This window comes from Paroedura picta, chromosome 4 (genome assembly GCF_049243985.1).
Source record: "Paroedura picta isolate Pp20150507F chromosome 4, Ppicta_v3.0, whole genome shotgun sequence".
Classification (NCBI taxonomy): Eukaryota; Metazoa; Chordata; class Lepidosauria; order Squamata; family Gekkonidae; genus Paroedura; species Paroedura picta.
The window spans coordinates 29,761,949-29,785,286 of record NC_135372.1 but is presented as its reverse complement, the minus strand read 5'-3'; the positions used below and the strand labels follow the sequence as shown (position 1 = coordinate 29,785,286).

Genomic DNA, 23,338 nt, shown 5'->3' with positions numbered 1-23,338 from the left:
AATAATAACACATTATCTAACAGCCCCCAGTATCAGTCAAAGACTCATAAAATCATATCCAGAGCCAGTTTGGTGTAGTGGTTAGGAGTGCGGACTTCTAATCTGGCATGCCGGGTTCGATTCTGCACTCCCCCACATGCATCCAGCTGGGTGACCTTGGGCTCGCCATGGCACTGATAAAACTGTTCTGACCGGGCAGTGATATCAGGGCTCTCTCAGCCTCACCCACCCCACAGGGTGTCTGTTGTGGGGAGAGGAATGGAAAGGCGACTGTAAGCCGCTTTGAGCCTCCTTCGGGTAGGGAAAAGCGGCATATAAGAACCAACTCTTCTTCTTCTTCAGTAATATCAGGGCTCTCTCAGCCTCACCCACCTCACAGGGTGTCTGTTGTGGGGAGAGGAAAGGGAAGGCGACTGTAAGCCGCTTTGAGCCTCCTTCGGGTAGGGAAAAGCGGCATATAAGAACCAACTCTTCTTCTTCTTCAGTAATATCAGGGCTCTCTCAGCTTCACCCACCTCACAGGGTGTCTGTTGTGGGGAGAGGAAAGGGAAGGCGACTGTAAGCCGCTTTGAGCCTCCTTCGGGTAGGGAAAAGCGGCATATAAGAACCAACTCTTCTTCTTCTTCAGTAATATCAGGGCTCTCTCAGCCTCACCCACCTCACAGGGTGTCTGTTGTGGGGAGAGGAAAGGGAAGGCGACTGTAAGCCGCTTTGAGCCTCCTTCGGGTAGGGAAAAGCGGCATATAAGAACCAACTCTTCTTCTTCTTCAGTAATATCAGGGCTCTCTCAGCCTCACCCACCTCACAGGGTGCCTGTTGTGGGGAGAGGAAAGGGAAGGCGACTGTAAGCCGCTTTGAGCCTCCTTCAGGTAGGGAAAAGCGGCATATAAGAACCAACTGTTCTTCTTCTTCATATCAATATGCCCACTAGTTTTGATGGGAGGTAGTAGGCAGGTTCTCGGAACAGATCTTCCTTCATTTTCCAGCAGGGAGGCCAGCACCCAACCATAGGCCTGGTGGATCAGCTCTGTTTTGCAGACCCTGCAGAACTGGTTAAGGTCCCACAGGGCTCTGATATCTTTTGGCAGAGAATTCCACCAGGATGGGGCCAAAACAGCCTGGTTGAGGCCAATTTCACCTACTTTGGGCTGAAGATCCTAAGCAGATTTAGATCCACTGACTGTAGTGCTCTTTGGGGGGCATAATGAGACAGGCGGTCCCAAAATCTAGAACCTGATTTGGTCTCCGAATTGGAGCGACCCTGGGCTTCCTTGGCGGTCTTCCATCCAAATACTAACCAGAGTCAACCTTACTGCATTTCTAAGACATGACAAGACTGATCTAACCTAAGCTATCCAGGGCTGAATCTGCACAGAACTTTTGTTCCAATCCTAGGTCGATTCAATTCCTGCTGTCTACACTGTATGCGATTCCATTTTGATTTGGGGGTGATTTAAATTTTTCATCTGCCAGAAGCATGATTGATCCAGAGTGACCCTACCTTCCCCTCGCGATATCCTGGAGTGGATATAATCCTCAATATTTGACAAATCGGTATGAGTAAGCGTGCAGCAGTATGTTTTCCCTGAAATAACTTGTTGCCGAGCCTTAAACGTTGTAGAAAAGTCCTGATTGGCCAGCATGTCAGTTCCTGGTTCTGAGGTTGCAAGGCTTCCCTTAAAGGGGAAGCCCTAACTTCTTTCAGCAGAAGCTTCAGAAGCCTTAAGTTCTCTCGGCATTGATTTTCCTCTTGGATTTATTCCCCTTGCTCTGCTGTCTCCAATCCTCTCCCCACCCCCTCATTCAAGAAAAGAAAGAGGCTCCTGCTGCGCTTGCCTTCCCCCCCCCATCCTGAGCTTCCCTAATCAAGTGCAGAACCCTCTCTGTTTCAATGGGGAGGGGAGGGGAAATAGAGGAAGACCCGAGTTCAAATCGATTTGAATTCAGCAGGATCCACAACAGAATAAACAAAGTAAATTCAGAACCAGCCCAGGTCAGAGAGCAATGGCAACGCCAAATACTGAATTCCACATAATGTGAAATACCAGCATCGAACATATCCTGAATATCCAGGCATTTAGATATCAAAGATTCACGTGGGAGAATGTGAAGATGAGCTTTTGGGAGCGAATGCAATGTCTACGTACCAGATCTAGCATTTGATCAAGGACCGGTAGGGTCTCCCTGGTAGACTGCCGGGTTGTTTTCAGCTGGTGCAGCGCCAGTCGGAAGGCCCGGTTGCGCAGTTTGGTCGAGAGGGAGCTGATTCTCATGAAGCAGCCCTCTTTGCAGAGGTCCTCCGAGGCAGTACCTTGCTCTTCCTCTGCTGCAGTGGAGGGCTCTGAGAATACACACGCACACATAAAGCATCAACAAGCTTGGCTTACACTTAGGACTTCCATCTGCAGGGTAGGAATGGATCAATCATTCAGGGGCTGTCATTTGACAGCTTATGTAATAGTGTTACCAGCTCCAAGTTGGGAATGTTGGCAAAGACAAAAACTTAAAAAAAAACAAGAACAAATTGGTTTTATTAAGAAGAGAAACAACTATGTACATAAGAGAGAGGAGAGACATAACTAACTGTCTAACTGTTGTCTGTTCATTCTGGAGGCAAGCTGGGACGAAGGGAAGGAGCAGGAAGTCTCCAACTGAGCCAATCAGAACACTGGAGATTATTTAAAAAAAATAAACACCAGGAAGTTCCTGTTCTAACTATGCTAAATACACATCTCATCCAATGCCCCCTGTAGGATATTCTTCATATCATGCACACTACAAACCTTGCATATTTCAACAGGGAACTACCTGGAGATTTTGGGTGCGGAGCCAAAGAGGAATGTGTTTAGGAAGGGGGAGGGACCTCAGTGGGGGTATAATGCCACAGGGTCTATCCTCCCAACCATCCTTCCAACTGATCTCTGTCATTTTGGGATCAGATGTAATTCCTGGAGATATCCATGCTTGACCTGGAGGCTAGCATTCTTGCTGTCACTTTAAAGCAATCTGGAACAATTGTGCTCTGGCCAATGCTGAGCAAGAAGCTCCCCAGGTTAAAAAATAATGCCATAGCTCATTGGTAGAGCACCTACTTTGTGCACAGAAGCTCCCAGGTTCAGTTCCTGGCATTTTATGTTCATATTCACTGCATACAAGAAGAAGCAGCAGCAGCTGAAGAAGAGTTGGTTCTTATATGCTGCTTTTCTCTACCCGAAGGAGTCTTAAAGTGGATAATAATCACCTTCCCTTTCCTCTCCCCACAACAGACACCCTGTGGGGTAGGTGAGGCTGAGAGAGCCCTGATATTACTGCTCAGTCAGAACAGCTTTCTCAGTGCTGTGGTGAGCCCAAGGGCACCCAGCTGTCTGCATGTGGAGGAGGAGCAGGGAATCAAACCCGGCTCGCAAGATTAGAAGTCCAGACACCTAACCACTACACCAAGCTGGCTCTAGCAGGGGAAAGGCTTTTCTGCCAGAGAGCTACGGTCAGTCGAAAGAGATGATTATTGTGTGAGATATATCTAGAAAGCAACTTCATGTTTCTCGTGACTTGGGCTCCTTAAGTCCTTCCCTTGGAAGCAGCATCCTGTCTACCTGAACCCTCCCTCCCATAGGTTCTGAGTTCTGGTTCTTACTCATGCAGAAGGAAGAAGGGGTTACCACAATAAGGGTGTCCCTGTGGCCATCACTACACCCTCTGGCAGCAACTTCCACATTTTAATCACTTGCTTTGTAAAGAATACTTCCTTTTGTCTGTCCTGAATCTGCTGCCCACCAGCTTCATTGGATGCCCTTGAATTCTGGTATTTGGGGAGAAAAATTTCTCTTTGTCAACTCTCTCCACCCTGTACTTAATTTTATAAACCTCTCAGGTCTAGGTTGCCAGGTCTGTGCTGGAGATTTTGAGGACAGGGTCTGAGGAGGGTGGGATTTGGGGAGGGAATATAATTCAGGGTTGGCCCAACTGTGGCTCTCCAGATGTCTATGGACTACAATGAGCCCCTGCCAGCAGCTGGCAGAGGCTCATTGTAGTCCATGGACATCTGGAGAGCCACAGCTGGGCCAACCCTGGTATAATGCCTTCTAAAGTGGCCATTTTCTCCGGGGGAATTGATCTCTGTTGTCTCGAGACCAGTTGTAATACTGGAAGATTTTCCAGCCACTGCTTGGAGGTTGGCGACCCTAATCAGATCCCCCTTAATTGTCTTATCTCTGAATCTGTCACACTGTTTTATAAGAGCCAGGTAAGTGTACTGGTATTGCTGAAGAAGGGTTGGATCTGGATGCGAGAGACCTAGGTGTAAACTGCATGGAGCTTTTATTCCAACCCCAGATCGATTCAGTCCCTGCCCTCTACACAGAATGCGATTTCCGCTTGGATTTGAGGTGATTTAAATTTTCCTTCTGCAGCAAGAAGGATTGATCTGGAGTGACCCTACCATTATTGTGCGATATCTCAGAGTGCTTTTAATCCTCAATATCCGGACTGGGAAACAAGCTCTGTGGTAGAGAACCTCTGATAGGCTACACCTGGTCATGTGACAAGCTTGCCTTAAAGGAGAAGCCCCTAATTTCTCTCAACTTCTGTTGGTCCTGGATTTTTCCTCCCTCCACTGCCTTTTTCGATCTTCTCCGCCACCCCTTCCAAGAAAAGAAAGAGGCTCCCTGCCTGGCTCCTCTCCCCCCCCCCTTCAAGAAAAGAAAGAAAGAGGCTTGGCTCTCCCCCCCATCTGAACTACCTTAACCACGTGCAGAAGACTTTCCTGTTTCAATGGGGAGGAGGGGGGAGAGGAAGACCCGAGTTCAAAGCGATCTGAATTCAACAGGATTGACAATGGAATAAAGAAAGTAAGTGCAGACTCTGCCATAGGTTCAAATTCCCCACTCTCTGGATAGCCCTGGACAGGCTGATCTCTGTTGCTCTCTCTCTCTCTCTCTCTTTTAAAATCTCAGCCTAACTTACCTCACAGGGTTACTGTGCCGATAACACAGAAAAGGAAGGAACCTCACTCCAGCAGGTTCCTTGGAGGAAAAACGGCACAGACACTGCCTTCTATCCCTGTTTTTTCCTCACAAATATGACAATACATTACGAGAATGCCCGAATCAAACAGCAAAGGCTCCTATGAAATACTGAACGAACACCAATGTGTTCGGAAATATGTAAACACGCAACTGTGATTTAAACAAAAAAAAGAGAGAGATCGGCTCTGAATTTTGTTTTTACCCCTTTCTCACCGACATCAGTCTCCAACACAGGAAGGTAATAGTCCAGCCATTCCTCCGATTTTTCCAGGGCTCGGTCAATGGTGTTGGCAAAGACCTGGCCAACTGGGGATGCCACGAATGAAGAGATGCTGCTGGCCATTGCCGATTTGGAGGCATTTCCAACGTCCTTCAGGTGGGATGCGAGGTCTTCTGCAGCATCATGGAGGGAGGAACCCTTTCCTCCATGGGGTGCTGTAGCTGGTTTTGGCTTGGGATAGGCGGAAGGGGAGGCCTAGAAGATCCAGAAAGGGTACATGAGAGACAAAATCATAAGAAGTTGGCGAAATCATAAGAAGTTGGCGAAATCATAAGAAGATGGCGAAATCATAAGAAGTTGGCGAAATCATAAGAAGATGGCGAAATCATAAGAAGATGGCGAAATCATAAGAAGTTGGCGAAATCATAAGAAGATGGCGAAATCATGAGGTCCCTTTTCGTCATGACCAACAAATGTAGGAAGTAGTAGTAACTGGTTAAGTGTTCTACCCACAGGCCTTAGCATCATAAGGTAGAGAAAGTAAAACAACAGTAAAATGCAATATAAATACTGAAGTGAGTGTGCAACTGTAAAAAACAGGCTAGCCTTAGTCATAAGGGAAATAAAATACAGACATGTCTGCTTTAAGAATTGACATGCACAAATAGTCTCCTTAACCCAGTGGTTCTCAGTCCTTCAATACAGTTCCTCATGTTGTGGCGACCCCCAACAATAAAATTATGCAAGTGTTCTTTCATAGAAATTACACCAAAACGGACCAATGGCATGAAGATCCATTGTTCAGGATTGTATATAAATTGTTCCCCCCCCCCCCGGGGTTTCTCAGTTCAGTTCTGCCTCTTGTCCCACCATGCTGATCTCACTCTGCTCCAGACAGGCCGTCAAGTGCTAGAAGAACTCACAACAAAACTTCTGTAGTAAGAAAGCTTTAATGGAAGTTTACTTCAGTCACTGTAACTAGCGAAGTCAAATCTAACCCACAATGAAAATGCAAGCCCTTTTCAAGACAATTCTCCCGCCCAAAACTTGAAGGTTCCCATGGGGAGGATCCCCTCCTTTCCAGGTGCCTTTCAGGCATCCGGCCAGGGAGTGTTTACATTTGGCGCGTCCTTGGACAGCCTGGCGCCTATTGACAAGATACAATGTTTTGTTACACAAAGCAGAGATAGCTTGCAAGGTTCAAAAGACAGTTCAGAGCGGGCACTGCAAATCGCGATAACATGAGAACAGCAGACAGGTTTCGGTTTTAGGCAGACAGAAGAAAATAGTGGGCCCGGGTTACACTGAGTTAATACAAGGATAAAAGCAAGATGGAGGGACCCCTGTTCATGGACAAGTCATGGCAGAGAACAGGCACTGATCCTGACACAGACAACGCTCTATCTCGATCTACTCCGCAAGGTTGTGTGGATGGCGCCCCCCCCCCCGAGCCAAGCTGCTTTCTCTGCCGCAACCCCTGTGAAAGAGTCATTCAGCCCCCAAAAGAGTCCAGACCCCCAGGTTGAGAACCACTGCCATGGCCATTTTGTAAGGTGGACTTTATTATACCTCGTTGAAGTCCCCTCTCTTCTCCAAACACCAGCCCCTCTTGGGCTCCGCCCCCCAAATCTCCAGGTATTTCCCAGCCTGGAGTTGGCAACCCTACTTCCTAAGCTGATCTCAAACATCCAATAATACCAGATCATCCCCACCCATGTGTCTTACTAAATATTGCTGTTGCTAAATGCTACTGTGAAATACCCCCGCATGCCAACTATTGCGTGCTAGCAACACCAAATAATAAAGCTGATATGGGAGATTTTCAGAAAGTGGCCGGTGAATATTCAGCATCTGAGATGGGGACTGGGAATTACAGGATGATCTTCCCAACATCACATTTGAACATTTTTGGAAGTGTTGACACAGCTCCAGGGGTTCCTTGGGATTGCGTGCTATTCTGGCATCTCACAACGCTGTGGGCCAGGATGGAAGGCAAGATATACCTTAGTTTCGGATGGGATCATGGTCTCCTTGTCTTCCTGGAAGGCCGGTCTTTCAAACCTGTAGGGTGGTGTTCCCTGCAGAGCTTTGTGTTCCTTGGCTGTCACAGACTGGGGGAAAATATTAAATTTTAAAAGGATTTAAAATTAAAAATTTTAAAAGAGCCTCTTGTGGCACAGGGTGATAAGGCAGCCAACATACTGTCTGAAGCTCCGACTATGAGGCTAGGAGTTTGATCCCAGCAGCTGGCTCAAGGTTGACTCAGCCTTCCATCCTTCCGAGGTCGGTAAAATGAGTACCCAGCTTGTTGGGGGGTAAAACGGTAATGACTACGGAAGGAAATGGCAAACCACTCTGTATTGAGTCTGCCAAGAAAACACTAGAGGTCATCTCCCCAAGGGTCAGACATGACTCAGTGCTTGCACAAGGGATACCTTTATCTTTAGATAATACATAGAGACCAAGAAAAGGTAAGATTTATGATGAGGCTCTTATGGCTCACATGTAGCATTCATTCCAAGGATTAGTTCTCTCTGCAGGCATGCATATCCAGTTCACACAGAATACACGGAAGAGATTTCTCCATTCTTCCTTTGTTCTGGAATTCACTCTGACCTGCTTCAGGCTCCTCCCTAATTCTGGTTTAGCTAGAAGTCATAAAATTAATTCCCAAATTAGATCACACTGCAGTTGGTCATGGCAACTGCAGCCCAACCGGCAAGACCAGCTCATAGGGAACCAAAAGTAAAAGGATTCAGATGTCTTTATACTAACGCCCGAAGCATGGGCAATAAAAAGGAAGAGCTGGAACTTCTCATGCTGATGGAAAGGTATGATCTAGTAGCCATCACAGAAACTTGGTGGAATGATTCTCATGACTGGAATGTAATGGTGGATGGATATGAACTCTTCAGAAAAAACAGAATAGATCGAAGAGGTGGAGGAGTGGCACTGTATGTGAGGAAAGGGCTTACCTGTCAGGAAATTCTAGTGAAGGAGAGCATATCTACAGTGGAAAGCATCTGGGTGAAAATAAGCGAGGGGAAAACAAACAGTGTGGTGGTTGGTGTCTGCTACCGACCGCCTGACCAATGAGAGGATGTGGATGCTGCACTTTGTGAGCAGCTTGAGAAAATATCCAAGCGGCAGGACCTTGTCATCATGTTGTTGTTGTTGTTATGTGCGAAGTCGTGTTCGACCCATCGCGACCCCATGGACAATGATCCTCCAGGCCTTCCTGTCTTCTACCATTCCCCGGAGTCCATTTAGGTTTTCACCTACTGCTTCAGTGACTCCATCCATCCATCTCATTCTCTGTCGTCCCCTTCTTCTTTTGCCCTCGATCGCTCCCAGCATTAGGCTCTTCTCCAGGGAGTCCTTCCTTCTCATGAGGTGGCCAAAGTATTTGAGTTTCATCTTCAGGATCTGGCCTTCTAAAGAGCAGTCAGGGCTGATCTCCTCTAGGACTGACTGGTTTGTTCGCCTTGCAGTCCAAGGGACTCGCAAGAGTCCTCTCCAGCACCAGAGCTCAAAAGCCTCAATTCTTTGACGCTCGGCCTTCCTTATGGTCCAGCTTTCGCAGCCATACATTGCAATTGTCATCATGGGTGACTTCAAATTCCCAGATGTGTGCTGGGAAACAAACTCTGCGAAGCGTCCTCAGTCATGCAAGTTTCTGACCTGCCTGGCTGACAATTTCATTTATCAAATGGTAGATGAACCCACAAGAGGTTCAGCCATACTGGACTTAATACTGACCAACAGGCAAGAGTTGGTGGATGAGGTGAAGGAGGTGGGGACCCTAGGGGGAAGTGACCATGTCCTCATAGAATTCCTTTTGAGATGGGAGCCAAGGAAGCTTGTAGCCAGACGTGGATATTGGATTTTCGTAGGGCAAACTTTAATAAACAGAGACATGATGAGTGTCATACCATGGACGAGAATGCCGGAAGGGAAGGGAGCCTGTGAAGGGTGGGCGCTACTCAAACAGGAGCTATTGCATGCTCAATCAATGACTATCCCAGAAAGACGAAAACACTGCAGGAGCTCTAAGAAGCCTATTTGGATGAACAGAGAACTTCAAGAGGAACTAAGAAAGAAAAGGAAAATGTTCAGGAAATGGAGGGAAGGACAGAGCTCTAAAGAAGAGTACCTACAGGTTACTAGGCACTGTAGATCAATCATAAGAAAGGCCAAAGCTGAGAGTGAGCTAAGATTGGCCAGGGAAGCCCATTGTAACAAGAAAAGATTTTTCAGTTATGTGAGGAGCAAACGTAAAGTAAAGGAGGCAATAGGCCCACTGTTGGGTGCGGATGGACAAACTCTAACGGAAGATGCAGAGAAAGCAGAAAGGCTTAGCGCCTATTTTACATCTGTTTTTTCCCACAGGTCAAAGTGTTTAGGCACATCTAGAGATGGCCATAGCCAAAGGACAGTGTCTGGGTGGCAGGTTAACATGGATAGAGAGGTTGTCGAGAGGCATTTAGCTGCACTGGATGAGTTCTAATCCCCTGGTCCGGATGAAATGCACCCGAGAGTACTCAAAGAACTTTCCAGAGAACTTGCACAGCCCTTGTCCATCATCTTCGGAACCTCTTTAAGGAATGGAGATGTCCCAGAGGACTGGAAGAGAGCAAACGTTATTCCAATCTTCAAAAAAGGGAGGAAGGATGACCCAGGAAACTACAGACCAGTGAGTCTGACCTCTGTTGTGGGGAAGATAATGGAGCAGATATTAAAGGGAGCGATCTGCAAACATCTGGAGGATAATTTGGTGATCCAAGGAAATCAGCATGGATTTGTCTCCAACAGGTCCTGCCAGACCAACCTGGTTTCCTTTTTTGACCAAGTAACAGGTTTGCTGGATCGGGGAAATTCGGTTGATGTCATTTACTTGAAGAAGAAGAAGAAGAGTTGGTTCTTATATGCCGCTTTTCCCTACCCAAAGGAGCCTCAAAGCGGCTTACAGTCGCCTTCCCATTCCTCTCCCCACAACAGACACCCTGTGGGGTGGGTGAGGCTGAGAGAGCCTTGATATCACTGCCCAGTCAGAACAGCTTTATCAGTGCCGTGGCGAGCCCAAGGTCACCCAGCTGGTTGCATGTGGGGGAGCGCAGAATCGAACCCGGCATGCCAGATTAGAAGTCCGCACTCCTAACCACTACACCAAACTTGGATTTTAGTAAAGCTTTTGACAAGGTTCCCCATGATGTTCTGATGGATAAATTGAAGGACTGCAATCTGGATTTTCAGATAGTCAGGTGGATAGGGAATTGGTTAGAGAACCGCACTCAAAGAGTTGTTGTCAATGGTGTTTCATCAGACTGGAGAGAGGTGAGTAGCGGGGTACCTCAGGGCTCGGTGCTCGGCCCAGTACTTTTTAACATATTTATTAATGATCTAGATGAGGGGGTGGAGGGACTACTCATCAAGTTTGCAGATGACACCAAATTGGGAGGACTGGCAAATATTCCGGAAGATAGAGACAGAGTTCAACAAGATCTGAACACAATGGAAAAATGGGCAAATGAGAACAAGATGCAATTTAATAAAGATAAGTGTAAAGTTCTGCATCTGGGTCAGAAAAATGAAAAGCATGCCTACTGGATGGGGGATACGCTTCTAGGTAACACTGTGTGTGAACGAGACCTTGGGGTACTTGTGGATTGTAAACTAAACATGAGCAGGCAGTGTGATGCAGCGGTAAAAAAGGCAAATGCCATTTTGGGCTGTATCAACAGAGGCATCACATCAAAATCACAAGATGTCATAGTCCCATTGTATACGGCATTGGTCAGACCACACCTGGAGTACTGTGTGCAGTTCTGGAGGCCTCACTTCAAGAAGGACGTAGATAAAATTGAAAGGGTACAGAGGAGAGCGACGAGGATGATCTGGGGCCAAGGAACCAGGCCCTATGAAGATAGGTTGAGGGACTTGGGAATGTTCAGCCTGGAGAAAAGGAGGTTGAGAGGGGACATGATAGCCCTCTTTAAGTATTTGAAAGGTTGTCACTTGGAGGAGGGAAGGATGCTGTTTCTGTTGGCTGCAGAGGAGAGGACATGCAGTAATGGGTTTAAACTTCAAGTACAACGATATAGGCTAGATATCAGGAAAAATATTTTCACAGTCAGAGTAGTTCAGCAGTGGAATAGGCTGCCTAAGGAGGTGATGAGCTCCCCCTCACTGGCAGTCTTCAAGCAAAGGTTGGATACACACTTTTCTTGGATGCTTTAGGATGCTTAGGGCTGATCCTGCTTTGAGCAGGGGGTTGGCCTAGATGGCCTGGATGGCCCCTTCCAACTCTATGATTCTATGATTAATTTTCATCTTTCTGCTCTACCCTATTACTGCTGCAAACAATTAAGGCACTAGTGGAAAATGATCCAAAAAGCAATTTTAGAGATGTATGAAGACTTTCTTTTTGCCATGTTTCACTGTTGTACACAGCAGCATCAGTAAAACACCATACAAAATCTTGATGAAGCCATCAAGATTGCTTTTATTGTTGTGCACAAAATGTATACTGGAAAGGATATGATGTTCACATGCACACAGAAACATAAAGGAAGAAAATATGTTGCAATGGTGTTGGAATTGCAATCAGCAAGTAATTTGGTGAAGTCAACCCTGAAGGATTGTTGTTAAATTGGTAAGCTGCTAAGCCAGGCCTTTTCACCTTTTTTACCTATGAGAAACCTATGAAATGTTCTTGTTCCTGTATGGCCCCTTCCAATTCTATGATTCTATGATTCTATGATTCTATGATTCTATGATTCTATGATTCTATGATTCTATGATTCTATCTATCTATCTATCTATCTATCTATCTATCTATCTATCTATCTATCTATCTATCTATCTATCTATCTATCTATCTATCTATCTATCTATCTATCGATATCGATATCGATATCGATATCGATATCGATATAAATTCCATGCATGCAGGAAACCCTTCCAGGGCCATCAAGAAACTCCAGGGTTTCATGAAACTCTGGTCGAGAAAGCCTGTGCTAAGCTGCACCTTGTGCTCACTAGAGACATCAGGTGGTTACTAGTGGGGTTGCACCCATGAGGAATAGAATTTCCCCATGGCTTCAGGTCCCTTTGTTTAAGCCAGGCTATGTCCCACTTCCTCCTTCTTCATGAAGAGAAACATCTCTGCTAGCAAGGAGGAAGGTGTCCACCATTAAGCTCTTGGCCCTCTCCATCTGCTGATGTGTGGGCATGTAGTCCTGCTAGCAAAACCAGCCATAAGGGCTTTCTTTGTGTTTTCTTTGTAATTATTTTAAGTTTTTGTGTACTGCTTCAATAAGGAGACTGAAGCAAATGTATTTGATATATATTCATTTGTAATCTTTCCAGTAAAGATTATCACTTTTAAACCTTAAAGCATTGTGAGTCTGGTTACCTGTGCCTCATCCACAAAAGGTAACCAATAACTGCAAATGCTTAGTTACTTTGTAAATCTATTTTTCTGGAGGGACATAGGGCCAAGTCTAGTCCAAAAGTCCTAACAAACGGAAAATAGTGCCCAATGCATACAGTGCTAAAAAATTATAGAAACACAAGAATGATGGAGAATTCTTTGTTTGTGCGTTCCACTTTGGAGACCTGTGTTCTTTAGAACTCCAAACCTGGGAGGGAAATTTGGATAAATGCAGAAAGATCCCTGGAGCCAAGGGCAACCAACATTTCTACTTCCACCATGATCACAATACTGCCAGAAATCCTAATTTTGGAAACAGATTCCTTTCATTGCTGCCACATCTTCTTCAGTCCCAGGGGTGGAAGTTACTAGGAGGAAAAACATACTAGGGCCTCATTCCCCAAACAGAACATGTAAAAAAGAGAGATACCTTATCTGGGATAGACTGTAGTGTCAGGAACTCCTTTATTGCTGGTGGCTGAGGAGTTATGGGATCCCACAATGATGGTAGTGCAGGGGCAGGCGTCTCTTTACGCAGACGAGGGATGGGTTGTTCTGCCATCGCTGGTGTCTGAGGGATGATATTTGGTGGTTGAGAGATTGGTGGTTTCATCTCTGGTGGTGTTTGAGGAACAGGTCGTCCCTTAAATATCTGTGGACAAGGGACTGGTGGTTCCATCTCTGCTGGTGTCTGAGGAAGAGATGGATCCTTAAATACTCGCTGGTGAGGGACTGGTCGTTGCGTCTCTGCTGGTGTCTGAGGAAGAGATGGTTCCTTAAATACTGGTTGATGAGGGACTGGTCGTTGCGTCTCTGCTGGTGTCTGAGGAAGAGATGGTTCCTTAAATACTCGTTGATGAGGGACTGGTTGTTCGGTCTCTGCTGGTGTTTGAGGAAGAGATGGTTCCTTAAATACTTGTGGATGAGGGACAGGTGGCTCCGTCTTTGCTGGTGTCTGAGGAAGAGATGGTTCCTTAAATACTTGGGGATGAGGGACTGATGGCTCCCTTTTGAGTACTGATGGCTCTGTTTCTACTGGCAATTGAGGGACATTCTGCTTACTTTCTGAGGGCTCCATTTCTTGTGGTGATTGAGGGGCTTTCTGCTCCTTTTGTGGTAGAGGTTGGGAAACTGAGGGATCCGTTTCTAGTGGCAAACAGGGGAATGAGGGTTCTGTTTCTGGTGATGATTGAGCGACCTTCTCTTCATTTTCTGGCAAAAGCTGTGGAACTGAGGCCTTTTTTCCTGGTGGTGACGGAGTAGCTATCTGCTTGTCAGGTATCGATGGGGGAGAAACTGGCTCTTCTTCCTTTGGAAGCTGTGGGACCACAGGTTCTTTCTCAGCTGCCAAATGTGGGGCTGGTGGCTTTTCTTCCTCTTTCTCCTCCTAAAACAAACAAGCACACATAGCTATCCCTTTAACAACTGAACAGATAATTTCCAAACCAGCCGTTTTAATACAATTACCAACTTCCGAGTGGTCACTCGAGATCTCCCACTTTACAATTGATCTCCAGATGTTCACCTGAATAAAATGGCTGCTTTCAAAGGTGGATTCTATACGTCATTATATCTTGGGTTGCCAGGTCTGGATTGGGAAATACTTGGAGACTTTGGTGCCAGAAGTGGATGAGATTTGGGGTGGGGAGACATCTCAGTGGAATATATTGTTATGAAGTCTGCCATTTTCGGGAGCAGCCATTTTCTCCAGGGAAACTGACCTCTTTAGTATGGAGATGACCTGTAATTCCAGGAGATCCAAAGATGCCTCCTGAGAACTGGCATCCCTATCCCAGCAAAGTCCCTCCCTTCTCCAAGCCCCGCCTCCTAAGGCTCCACCCCCAAGTCTCCAGGTATATCCCAACCCAGAATCGGCAATCCTAAGCTTCAAAGAAGCAGCCTATCGAACACCAGAACTCCTCATCATTCAACTCTATTTCTCAGTAGGCACTCTGATAGTCCCCAGGCCAACAAGGCCTTAAATTTTCATAGGCAAAAAGATTCCTTTGTAATATGCGTGTGTAATAACTGGAATGATGATTCCTGTTATACTCCTAGCCTTTCCCCCGCCTCATTTTTTTAAATTTTCATATCATTTCCTTGTTTTATAAATATTGTCCTTCACAGAGCAAGGGGCGGTGGAGGAACAGGGAGTGTTTCTCTTAAACCAGTGGGTTCAGTAAAGAGACGGCCACTTCAGCTCCAAAACAAACAACAACGAGAAAACACTGAACACAGCGAAGTAAAACTGGGGAACGTATATACATGCTTCAAACTCCCACCAAGACATGCAATTGGTCTTTCATGGAGGTCTGTGATAGGTCCATAAGCTTGTTTGGTTAGAACCTGGGAAGCTGGCGAATCCTTAACAAGAGTTGAGAATCTCCAGGATCTTGGTTTCAGAACATCCACAGACACAACAGCGTGATATCAAGGGTCCCTCTGCAGTTTTCCCTATAGGAACAGCTATGAAGGTAGTATGTGTGTGTGTGTGGGGGGGCATTTATCTTTTCCCCTTCCCCTCTATTGGTATAATAGTAATAACAAGCATGTATATATGCTTTCCAGGAATCAAAAGGTTTGCCATAAATAAATAAATAAATTACTTTCTTGTAATCTTTATACCAGTCTAGTTTGCCATCTCTGTGTTATGGGAAATATTGTTATGCTTAGTTCTAAGAATATATCTGTCATTTTTGGACAGTACTTGAATATTTATATTTATATTTAGAGCCTCTTGTGGCGCAGAGTGGTAAGGCAACTGTCTGAAAGCTCTGCCCATGAGGCTGGGAGTTCAATCCCAGCAGCTGGCTCAAGGTTGACTCAGCCTTCCATTCTTCCGAGGTCGGTAAAATGAGGACCCAGCTTGCTGGGGGGTAAACGGTAATGACTGGGGAAGGCACTGGCAAACCACCCCGTATTGAGTCTGCCATGAAAACGCTAGGGGGCGTCACCCCAAGGGTCAGACATGACCTGGTGCTTGCACAGGGGATAGCTTTACCTTTACTATTTATATTTATATTTATATTTATATTTATATTTATATTTATATTTATATTTATATTTATATTTATATTTATATTTATATTTATATTTATATTTATATTTATATTTATATTTATATTTATATTTATATTTATATACCACCCTCCCCAAAGGCTCAGGGCGGTTTACAGGGAACAGGAAAAGATACAGATAACATATGACAACAGGTGATAACAGTAATAACATTATAACAACAAGAACTTAACATGATCACAACAATAACATTAGAAAATGGTGGAATTGCAAGAGCCTCAGCTCAACTCTTACTGGGACCCAGTGGGTTAGGCAGATTAGTGTCAGTCGTGTGTGTGTGTGTGGGGGGGGGCTTGGGGCCAATTGGAAGCAATGGTTTGGGTCGACCTCAACCAAATGCCTGGCGGAGGAGCTCCCTTTTGCAGGCCCTGTAGAACTGTTTAGGTTCTGTCGGGTTCTGTTAGGTTCCATTACACATTTGCCCTACTTTTCCCCCAAGAACTTCCAGGCAGCATCCATAGTTCTGATCACCTCCTTTGTAACCTCACAACAACCCTATGAGATAGGCTAGGTCAGGAGAAAGACTGGAAAATACAGCGGGACATGGGCCAAGAAGGTTGGCTTGTGGTCTCCCTGACCCAAATGCCTTTCTTGAAGCATGTCACCCTTGGTGGTTGGGGGCAAGTTGCTCCTTTGACATTTGCTTCCCTCCCAAAGATGAGGCCCTGCATCCCAGAAGATGGATACCTTCCCAGGGGCTTCTGGTAGGTCTGCCACCTCCTCCTTTGAGGCCACGGCAATTGCCTTCGACTCTGATGCTTGAGAATGAATTCTTGGCTCAGTGCCTGTGGCTGGCTCAGATCCACCATTCCTCTCTTCGGACAGTCCATGCTCTGATGATGTAGACCCATCCATACCTTCCTCCACTTCCTTCTCAGTTTTGACTTGAGACTCTGCGGCTATGGAGAGACATATTCACAAATCAGAAGAAGAAAAGTTGGTTTTTATATGCTGCTTTTCTCTACCCGAAGGAGTCTTAAAGTGGCTTACATTTGCCTTCCCTTTCTTCTCCCCACAACAGACACCCTGTGAGGTGGGTGAGGCTGAAAAAGCCCTGATATTACTGAAGAAGAAGAATTGGTTCTTATATGCTGCTTTTCTCTACCAAGAGGAGTCTCAAAGCGGCTTACAGTTGCCTTCCCTTTCCTCTCCCTACAACAAACACCCTGTGAGGGAGGGGAGGTTGAAAGAGCCCTGATATTACTGAAGAAGGAGAAGAGAGCCCTGATATTACTGCTCTGACAGAACAGCTTTATCAGCGCCATGGGGGGCCCAAGGTCACCCAGCTGGCTGCATGTGGGGGAGGGCAGAATTGAACCTGGCTCGCCAGGTTCTGTGCTCCTAACCACTACACCAAACCGGCTTTCAAGCCCTGTCACCATTCCTCCTCAGAATTCAAATCCCACAGAGCTAAAAAGAGACCACCCAGGGCCATCCAGTCCAGCCCCCCACCTTCTCAGGGACTTAAAAACACACATGCTCCTGACAGGTGCTCATTCAATCTCTTCCTTAAAACTTCCAATGAATGAGACTCCATCCACTCCCCCCCCCCCAGGCAGCATATTCCAGCCAAGAACGGCCCTCACAATCAGAAAATTCTTTCAAATATTTAAGTGAAACTTTCTTTTCTATCATTTGAACCAATTGTTCCTAGTTCCTGTCTCTAAAGCTGAAATAAACGACCTGCCCCCCCCCCCCCGGAAGTAGTCTCAAGGTGGTTTCCAATCGCCTTCCCTTTCTCTCCTCACAACAGACTGTGGGGGAAGTGGGGCTGAGAGCTCTGACAGAACTGCTGTATGAAAACAGCACTAACAGTACTGTAACTGGTATGAGGTCACCTAGCTGGCGGCATGGGAATGAGGAGTGGGGAATAAAGTCCGGCTCTCCAGATTAGAAACTGCTGCTCCTAATCACTACATCAAGAGCCATCATGGTATAATCTGGAGAGCTGGGTTTAATTCCCTGCTCCTCAACATGCAGCCAGTCATAGCCCTGATAGTACTGTTCTGATCAACTTCTGTCAGAAGTTCTCTCAGCCTCACCTACTCCACAGGGTGTCTGTTGTGGGAAAAGGAAGGGAAGGTGATTGTAAGTTACTTTGAGACTCCTTTCGCCAGTGTAATGTGGAGTATAAAACCCAACTCTTCTTCTTCTTCTTCTTCTTCTTCTTGGTGTAGTGGTTAGGAGTGTGGACTTCTAATCTGGCAAGCCAGGTTTGATTCCTCGCTCCTCCTCCACATGCAGCCATCTGGGTGCCCTTGGGCTTGCCACAGCACTGATAAAGCTGCTCTGACGGAGCAGTAATATCAGGGCTCTCTCAGCCTCCCCTCCCTCACAGGGTGTTTGTTGTGGGGAGAGGAAAGGGAAGGCGACTGTAAGCCGTTTTGAGACTCCTTCGGGTAGACAAAAGCGGCATATAAGAACCAACTCTTCTTCTTCTTCTACTTCAAGCTGGCTCTGGTCCTGCCCTCCGACACGTCTACCTTTTCTGTAGGTAAACATAGATGTCCTATCACCCCTTGTCCTCTTCTTCTCCAAGCGACACACACCCAACTCTCTCAACCTCTCCTCGTAAGGCATGGATTCCAGCCTCTCAACCATCTCAGTCACCCTTCTTGAACTGTGGCGCCCTAAACAATCTTCCAAATGAGGTCTAACCAATGTGGAATAGAGCAGGATTATCACTTGCCTTGCTCTAGCCAAGGGAATGGTCAAACCGTGGCTCTCCGGATGTCCATGGACTACAATTACCAGGGGCTCATGGTAATTGTAGTCCATGGATATCTGGAGGCCCATAATTTGGCCACTTCAGATCTAGATTCATGTGAGCTTCACCTTTTCATCCTGCCTCGCCCCCACACACTGGTACTCACTCAGAGGTATAAAATTGAGCTGAATATGTGAGACATCACTCTCAGATGGAACGGAAGATCCCCCAGCGGCTGGATTGGACGCATTCCCTTCAGATGGGTTCCTTACAGTGGGGTTCTCTGTGTTCATGGTTTCAGCAGTGGGGTTTATCATGCGGGACATCCGTGGAGTGCTGAACAGCCGATTCACTGTAATCTAGAGGTGGGGTGGTCCCCAGATAACATAGCAGAAGAAATTTCCAGTAATGTCCTAAAAAATCCTTAAAGAGTACAGCCCTCAAATATTTATGGACACCGAGTTCTAAAGATCCATGAAGGATCTTTAGCCAAAGCACTCTGCACATGCTCCAGATCCATTTCTTATTATACAGACCAAGGCCTGTCTAGCTCAGGATGGTTAGTTTCTTTCTACTCTTTTGATTATAGAGCATTGATTGTAAGCTGCCTCAAGCCAGCATGTGGGAAGTCAGAGTCTATAAATCAAATAAAAATGACAATACCCAATTCCCCTCTGGAGCATGATTGGTTAAGGCCAGCCAGTTGAGTGAAGACTGAAATATGAAATATGGTTGTACAGAGGAACTGTCAAAATACTCCAGCCTTTCCAATAAACTGGATCCCACATCAGTAATCTGCAACCTGGGCACAGTGGTATGCTCTAATCCAGGGGTAGTCAACCTGTGGTCCTCCAGATGTCAATGGACTACAATTCCCATGAGCCCCTGCCAGCGTTTGCTGGCAGGGGCTCATGGGAATTGTAGTCCACGGACATCTGGAGGACCACAGGTTGACTCCCCCTGCATCAACCCAATCCTCAGTGGAGGATGCCTGTTGCATCTGTGCATGAGTCCCTGCTCACGTCTGTCCTCTTCTCACCCACTCTTTGTCAGGAGACATTTATGTGCCAGCTGCACGTGGATCACTTACTATACAGTGGCCCTGCAAAATATCCTCACCGTGGGGGCTGCTCATTGCATACCTGTGTCAGGCAAATCACTCTGCAACACCCCTATCCAAGAAGGACACGGACTCTTGCGAAATCACCTGCAGTGGCTCCTTCTGAAGGCAGACAGTTCTTACTGTATGTGATGCAATGGTTTGAATGGTCAGACTAGAAGCAAGGAGACTGGGGTTCAATTCCTCTGCCTTATTATTGTTATCTATTATTGACCGCTTGATTGGATGCATATAGAATCATAGAATAATAGAGTTGGAAGGGACCTCCTGGGTCATCTAGTCCAACCCCCTGCATTATACAGGACACTTACAACCCTATCGCTCATCTACTGTAACCTGCCACCCCTTAGCCTTCACAGAATCAGCCTCTCCGTCAGATGGGTATCTAGCCTCTTTTTAAAAGTTTCCAAAGATGGAGAACCCACCACCTCCCAAGGAAGACTGTTCCACTGAGATATACAACCCTCCCGAATTCTGATGGCTCAGGTCAGTGTACATCATGAGCAAACCATGCAAATACAAAAATATGATAAAAATTACCGTCATTAAAATTTACAGTTACCATATCTAATAAAAACATTTAAAACTATAGATAAGCAGCTGTCCGGTCAGTAATTCCGGCTCATCTTGGATGTTCTTCTTTGGGCATTTTCGATGGGGAATTAACAGTTAACTATTGACCAAAAGGTAGGCAGAAGAGCTCCCTTTTACAGGCCTTGTGGAACTGTGCCAGTTCCTGCACGGCCCGGATCTCCTCTGGGAGATCATTCCACCATGTAGGGGCCAGGACAGAAAACGTCCTGTTCCTGGTTGAGGCCTTGAACATTTTTGGTCCACCTGGGCTGGTCACCCTTTCTTTCAATGGAACTTCATTTACAGAATTTTGTGAAGAGGAAACCATGCAGATTGCCCTGAACCCCTAAAGAGATGGACAAAAAGTTACTTGACAAATCCTTTAAGACAGGTCCAAGAAGAACAAGATACAAATCCATTCGTACCTTAAATCCCAAGAAGATCTCCAGGGAATAAGCTTTCAAGAATCAAAGTTCTCTTGCAAAGGAAGCTTTGACTTTTGGAATCTTCCTTTAAAATCCTGTTGATCTTTTAAGATATTACCGGACTTGAATCTTACTCTGGACTAGGGTAGCCATCTCTTTATTGGGAAATACCTGGAGATTGGGGAGGGGAAGGACTTCTGGGGTAACTAGGCGATAGAATCTACCTTCCCAAGTGGCCATTTTCTCCAGGGAAACGGATCTCTTCTACCTGGAGATCAGTTGTAATCTGAGGCGATCTCCTGGAGGTTGGCAGCCCTGCTTCTGGACAAATCCTCCGTCATATTCTTTAATTAAAATATTTGTGGTGGAAGAGCAAAATACCTTCCAATTGTAAATCCAGAAATATGTTTCTGGATGTTGGAGGTTTGAGAAGCACTCAGGAAAGATACAGCCTCTGAGCATCGCATGACACATCTGATGAATTTGTTATTTTGACCCTTCTTAGAGACAAGGTAAGATTCAAATCCAGTCAGACTGAGATCTGCAGGGGCTTTCGTTGCTATAACAACCTATTGAATCCAGTGGGGCATTCTTCTCAGTAAATCTACACAGGATTGGTGCTGTCAACAGAACAGATTCCAAGAATCTCCTTTCCATTTCAAAGGTTAATGAAAAATATAGTCAGCCAAGGAATTGTTCCATTTTTGAAGTTTCTGGCCCTCATGAAAATTAACCTCTGCCCCTATTGCCGAGTTCAAAAGCCCCTATTGCCGAGGGGAAGGCTGAGGCTGTGAGTGTCTTGTGTGAGATCAGTACTGGCAAACCCATGATCCTGTTTTGGCATACAGTGTTTCATATACCAGACAAGAAGGGATCGAAGCACCCAGCGGTACAAACCTGACCGTGTGTAGTGTAACATGCCTCCGCTTGATGATCTGAAGAGCTCACGGACCCATTGCTATCATCCGGCAGGAAAACTAGACCCAAAGCATCAAGCAAAACAACAGTCTCAGCATGATCTCATCGTTGTACGACAAAAAGTAAACAAATAATACACAGCCATTTTTGCTAGAGATGTTTCCAAAACTGGCCTGATGTGTGTTTCTCCCCAGATTTTGGAGTCCCCAGCTCCCTGCTCCCACTTCTGAAACCAAAGCGCTGGTGGAAATCGCCATCCACCCACAGCCAATTTTTGGCGAGAGATGAACAGAAATGGTTGGCCATTGTCTGTGTGTTACAACCAGGCTTTCTCAACAGGGGTTTCGTGGAATTCTGAAAGAATTTTTAGGAGGAAGAAGATAACAATAGGGTGGTATTTTGATGATTGGGGATTGGAAAGCGATTTGGTCAGTCGCCTTCTGTTTGTGTCAGTGGAAAACATCCAACCAAGTGGCTTTTGTCAACTGGACTGGGGTGGGATGGGGTAGGGTGGAGGAGCCATAGAATTTGCAGTAGTGGCCAAGTGAGCAAAGGGATTGAGGAGAAAAAAAGCAAAGGAAAAACTTAAATTCAAAAAACAAATGTGGCTATTCCAGGCTCAGAACACCAAGATCCTACTGCCCTAGGAAGAAATGGCACAAACGATCCTTGGCTACTCACAGTCTGACATGGTCCCTGCTTAGGAAGCCAGGAAACTGCTAGGCTTTGAAGCGTGGCATGATCGTTTCCCCTCCAAGCCAGTCCCGGCAGCCTTCCAGCCCCAGGTAAAGATAATCTCATGATTCCGTTCAGCTGTTATGACATGAGATGATGTCACAGGTCACACACCAGTCGCGTGGTCTTCCCCAGAGGAAAGAATGGCAAGCAGAGAAGCTGTTTCATCAAGAAGAGTCAAGCACATGGAGTTACACTAGGGTTGCCAGATCCAGGTTGGGAAACACCTGGCGATTTGGGGGAGGACTGGGACCTCAGTGGCGTACAAGGCCCTCCAAAGGCTCTCTACTCTTCAAAGTAGCCAATTTCTCCAGGGGAACTGATCTCTGCAGCCTAAAGGCGAGCTGTAATTCCAGGGATCCCCAGATCCCAGCTGGAGGCTGGCATTCCTAAGTTACACATGAATCTGCTTTTTAGTGAACCAGATCATTGATCCATCAAAGTCAACTCAGGAGATGGAAGCCACGTTAGATCCTATGGGTAGACTGATAGTCTTGGGGGACTTAAATGTTCATGTGGATGCACCGTCTGCAGGACATGGCGCAAACCTGTTTGGTGTAGTGGTTAGGAGTACGGACTTCTAATCTGGGGAGCTGGGTTCGATTCTGCGCTCCCCCACATGCAGCCAGCTGGGTGACTTTGAAGCCTAAGAGTGATGTCTGTGGAGTAAATACACTGGGGTTCAATGCCTTGGTCCCTAACAGATGGTCACCTCCAGAATTGATTTCTGTAACTCGCTCTACATGGGCCTGCCCTTGTCCCTGACCTAGAAATCGCAGCTGGTGCAAAATATGGCTGCCAGGGTCCTCACAGGTATACCTTGGAGGGCCCATATCCAGCCTGTGCTGAGGCAGCTGCACTGGCAGCCAGTTGCAGCCCAGATCAGGGTCAAGGTTTTGTTTTTGACCTTTAAGGCCGTTAGCGGTCTGGGCCCAGCGTACCTGAGGGACTGTTTGTTGCCCTAAGCCCCCTGCAGGGCTTTGCACTCTGCGGGTACCAACTTGTTGGTCATTCCTGGCCTCACATAAGTATGCTTGGTCTTGACCAGGGCCAGGGCCTTCTTGGTCTTAGCCCCTACCTGGTGGAACGAATTCCTGGGAGAGTTG

General features: G+C 46.3%; 1 protein-coding gene across 6 annotated transcripts in view; it reads right to left on the bottom strand.

Moving 5' to 3' along the window:
• LOC143835052 (uncharacterized) overlaps positions 1-22,379 on the bottom strand; it is a 28,125-nt gene extending 5,746 nt beyond the window's left edge. Inside the window, exons 1-9 of one of the 6 annotated variants that reach the window (XM_077332163.1) lie at positions 22,179-22,379; positions 21,477-21,556; positions 19,604-19,735; positions 18,628-18,820; positions 16,442-16,653; positions 13,107-14,063; positions 7,248-7,355; positions 5,238-5,499; positions 2,148-2,341 (exon numbers count right to left, since the gene is read on the bottom strand). In XM_077332163.1, the coding sequence (XP_077188278.1) occupies positions 2,148-2,341; positions 5,238-5,499; positions 7,248-7,355; positions 13,107-14,063; positions 16,442-16,653; positions 18,628-18,787 (1,893 nt within the window). In that variant the 5' untranslated portion in view covers positions 18,788-18,820; positions 19,604-19,735; positions 21,477-21,556; positions 22,179-22,379. Of the gene's footprint in view, positions 1-2,147; positions 2,342-5,237; positions 5,500-7,247; positions 7,356-13,106; positions 14,064-16,441; positions 16,654-18,627; positions 18,821-19,603; positions 19,736-21,476; positions 21,557-22,178 lie in introns of those variants that run through there. The other 5 variants (XM_077332162.1, XM_077332160.1, XM_077332165.1 and 2 more) reach the window with 5 other exon arrangements.
• Between the last annotated feature and the right edge of the window lie 959 nt (positions 22,380-23,338).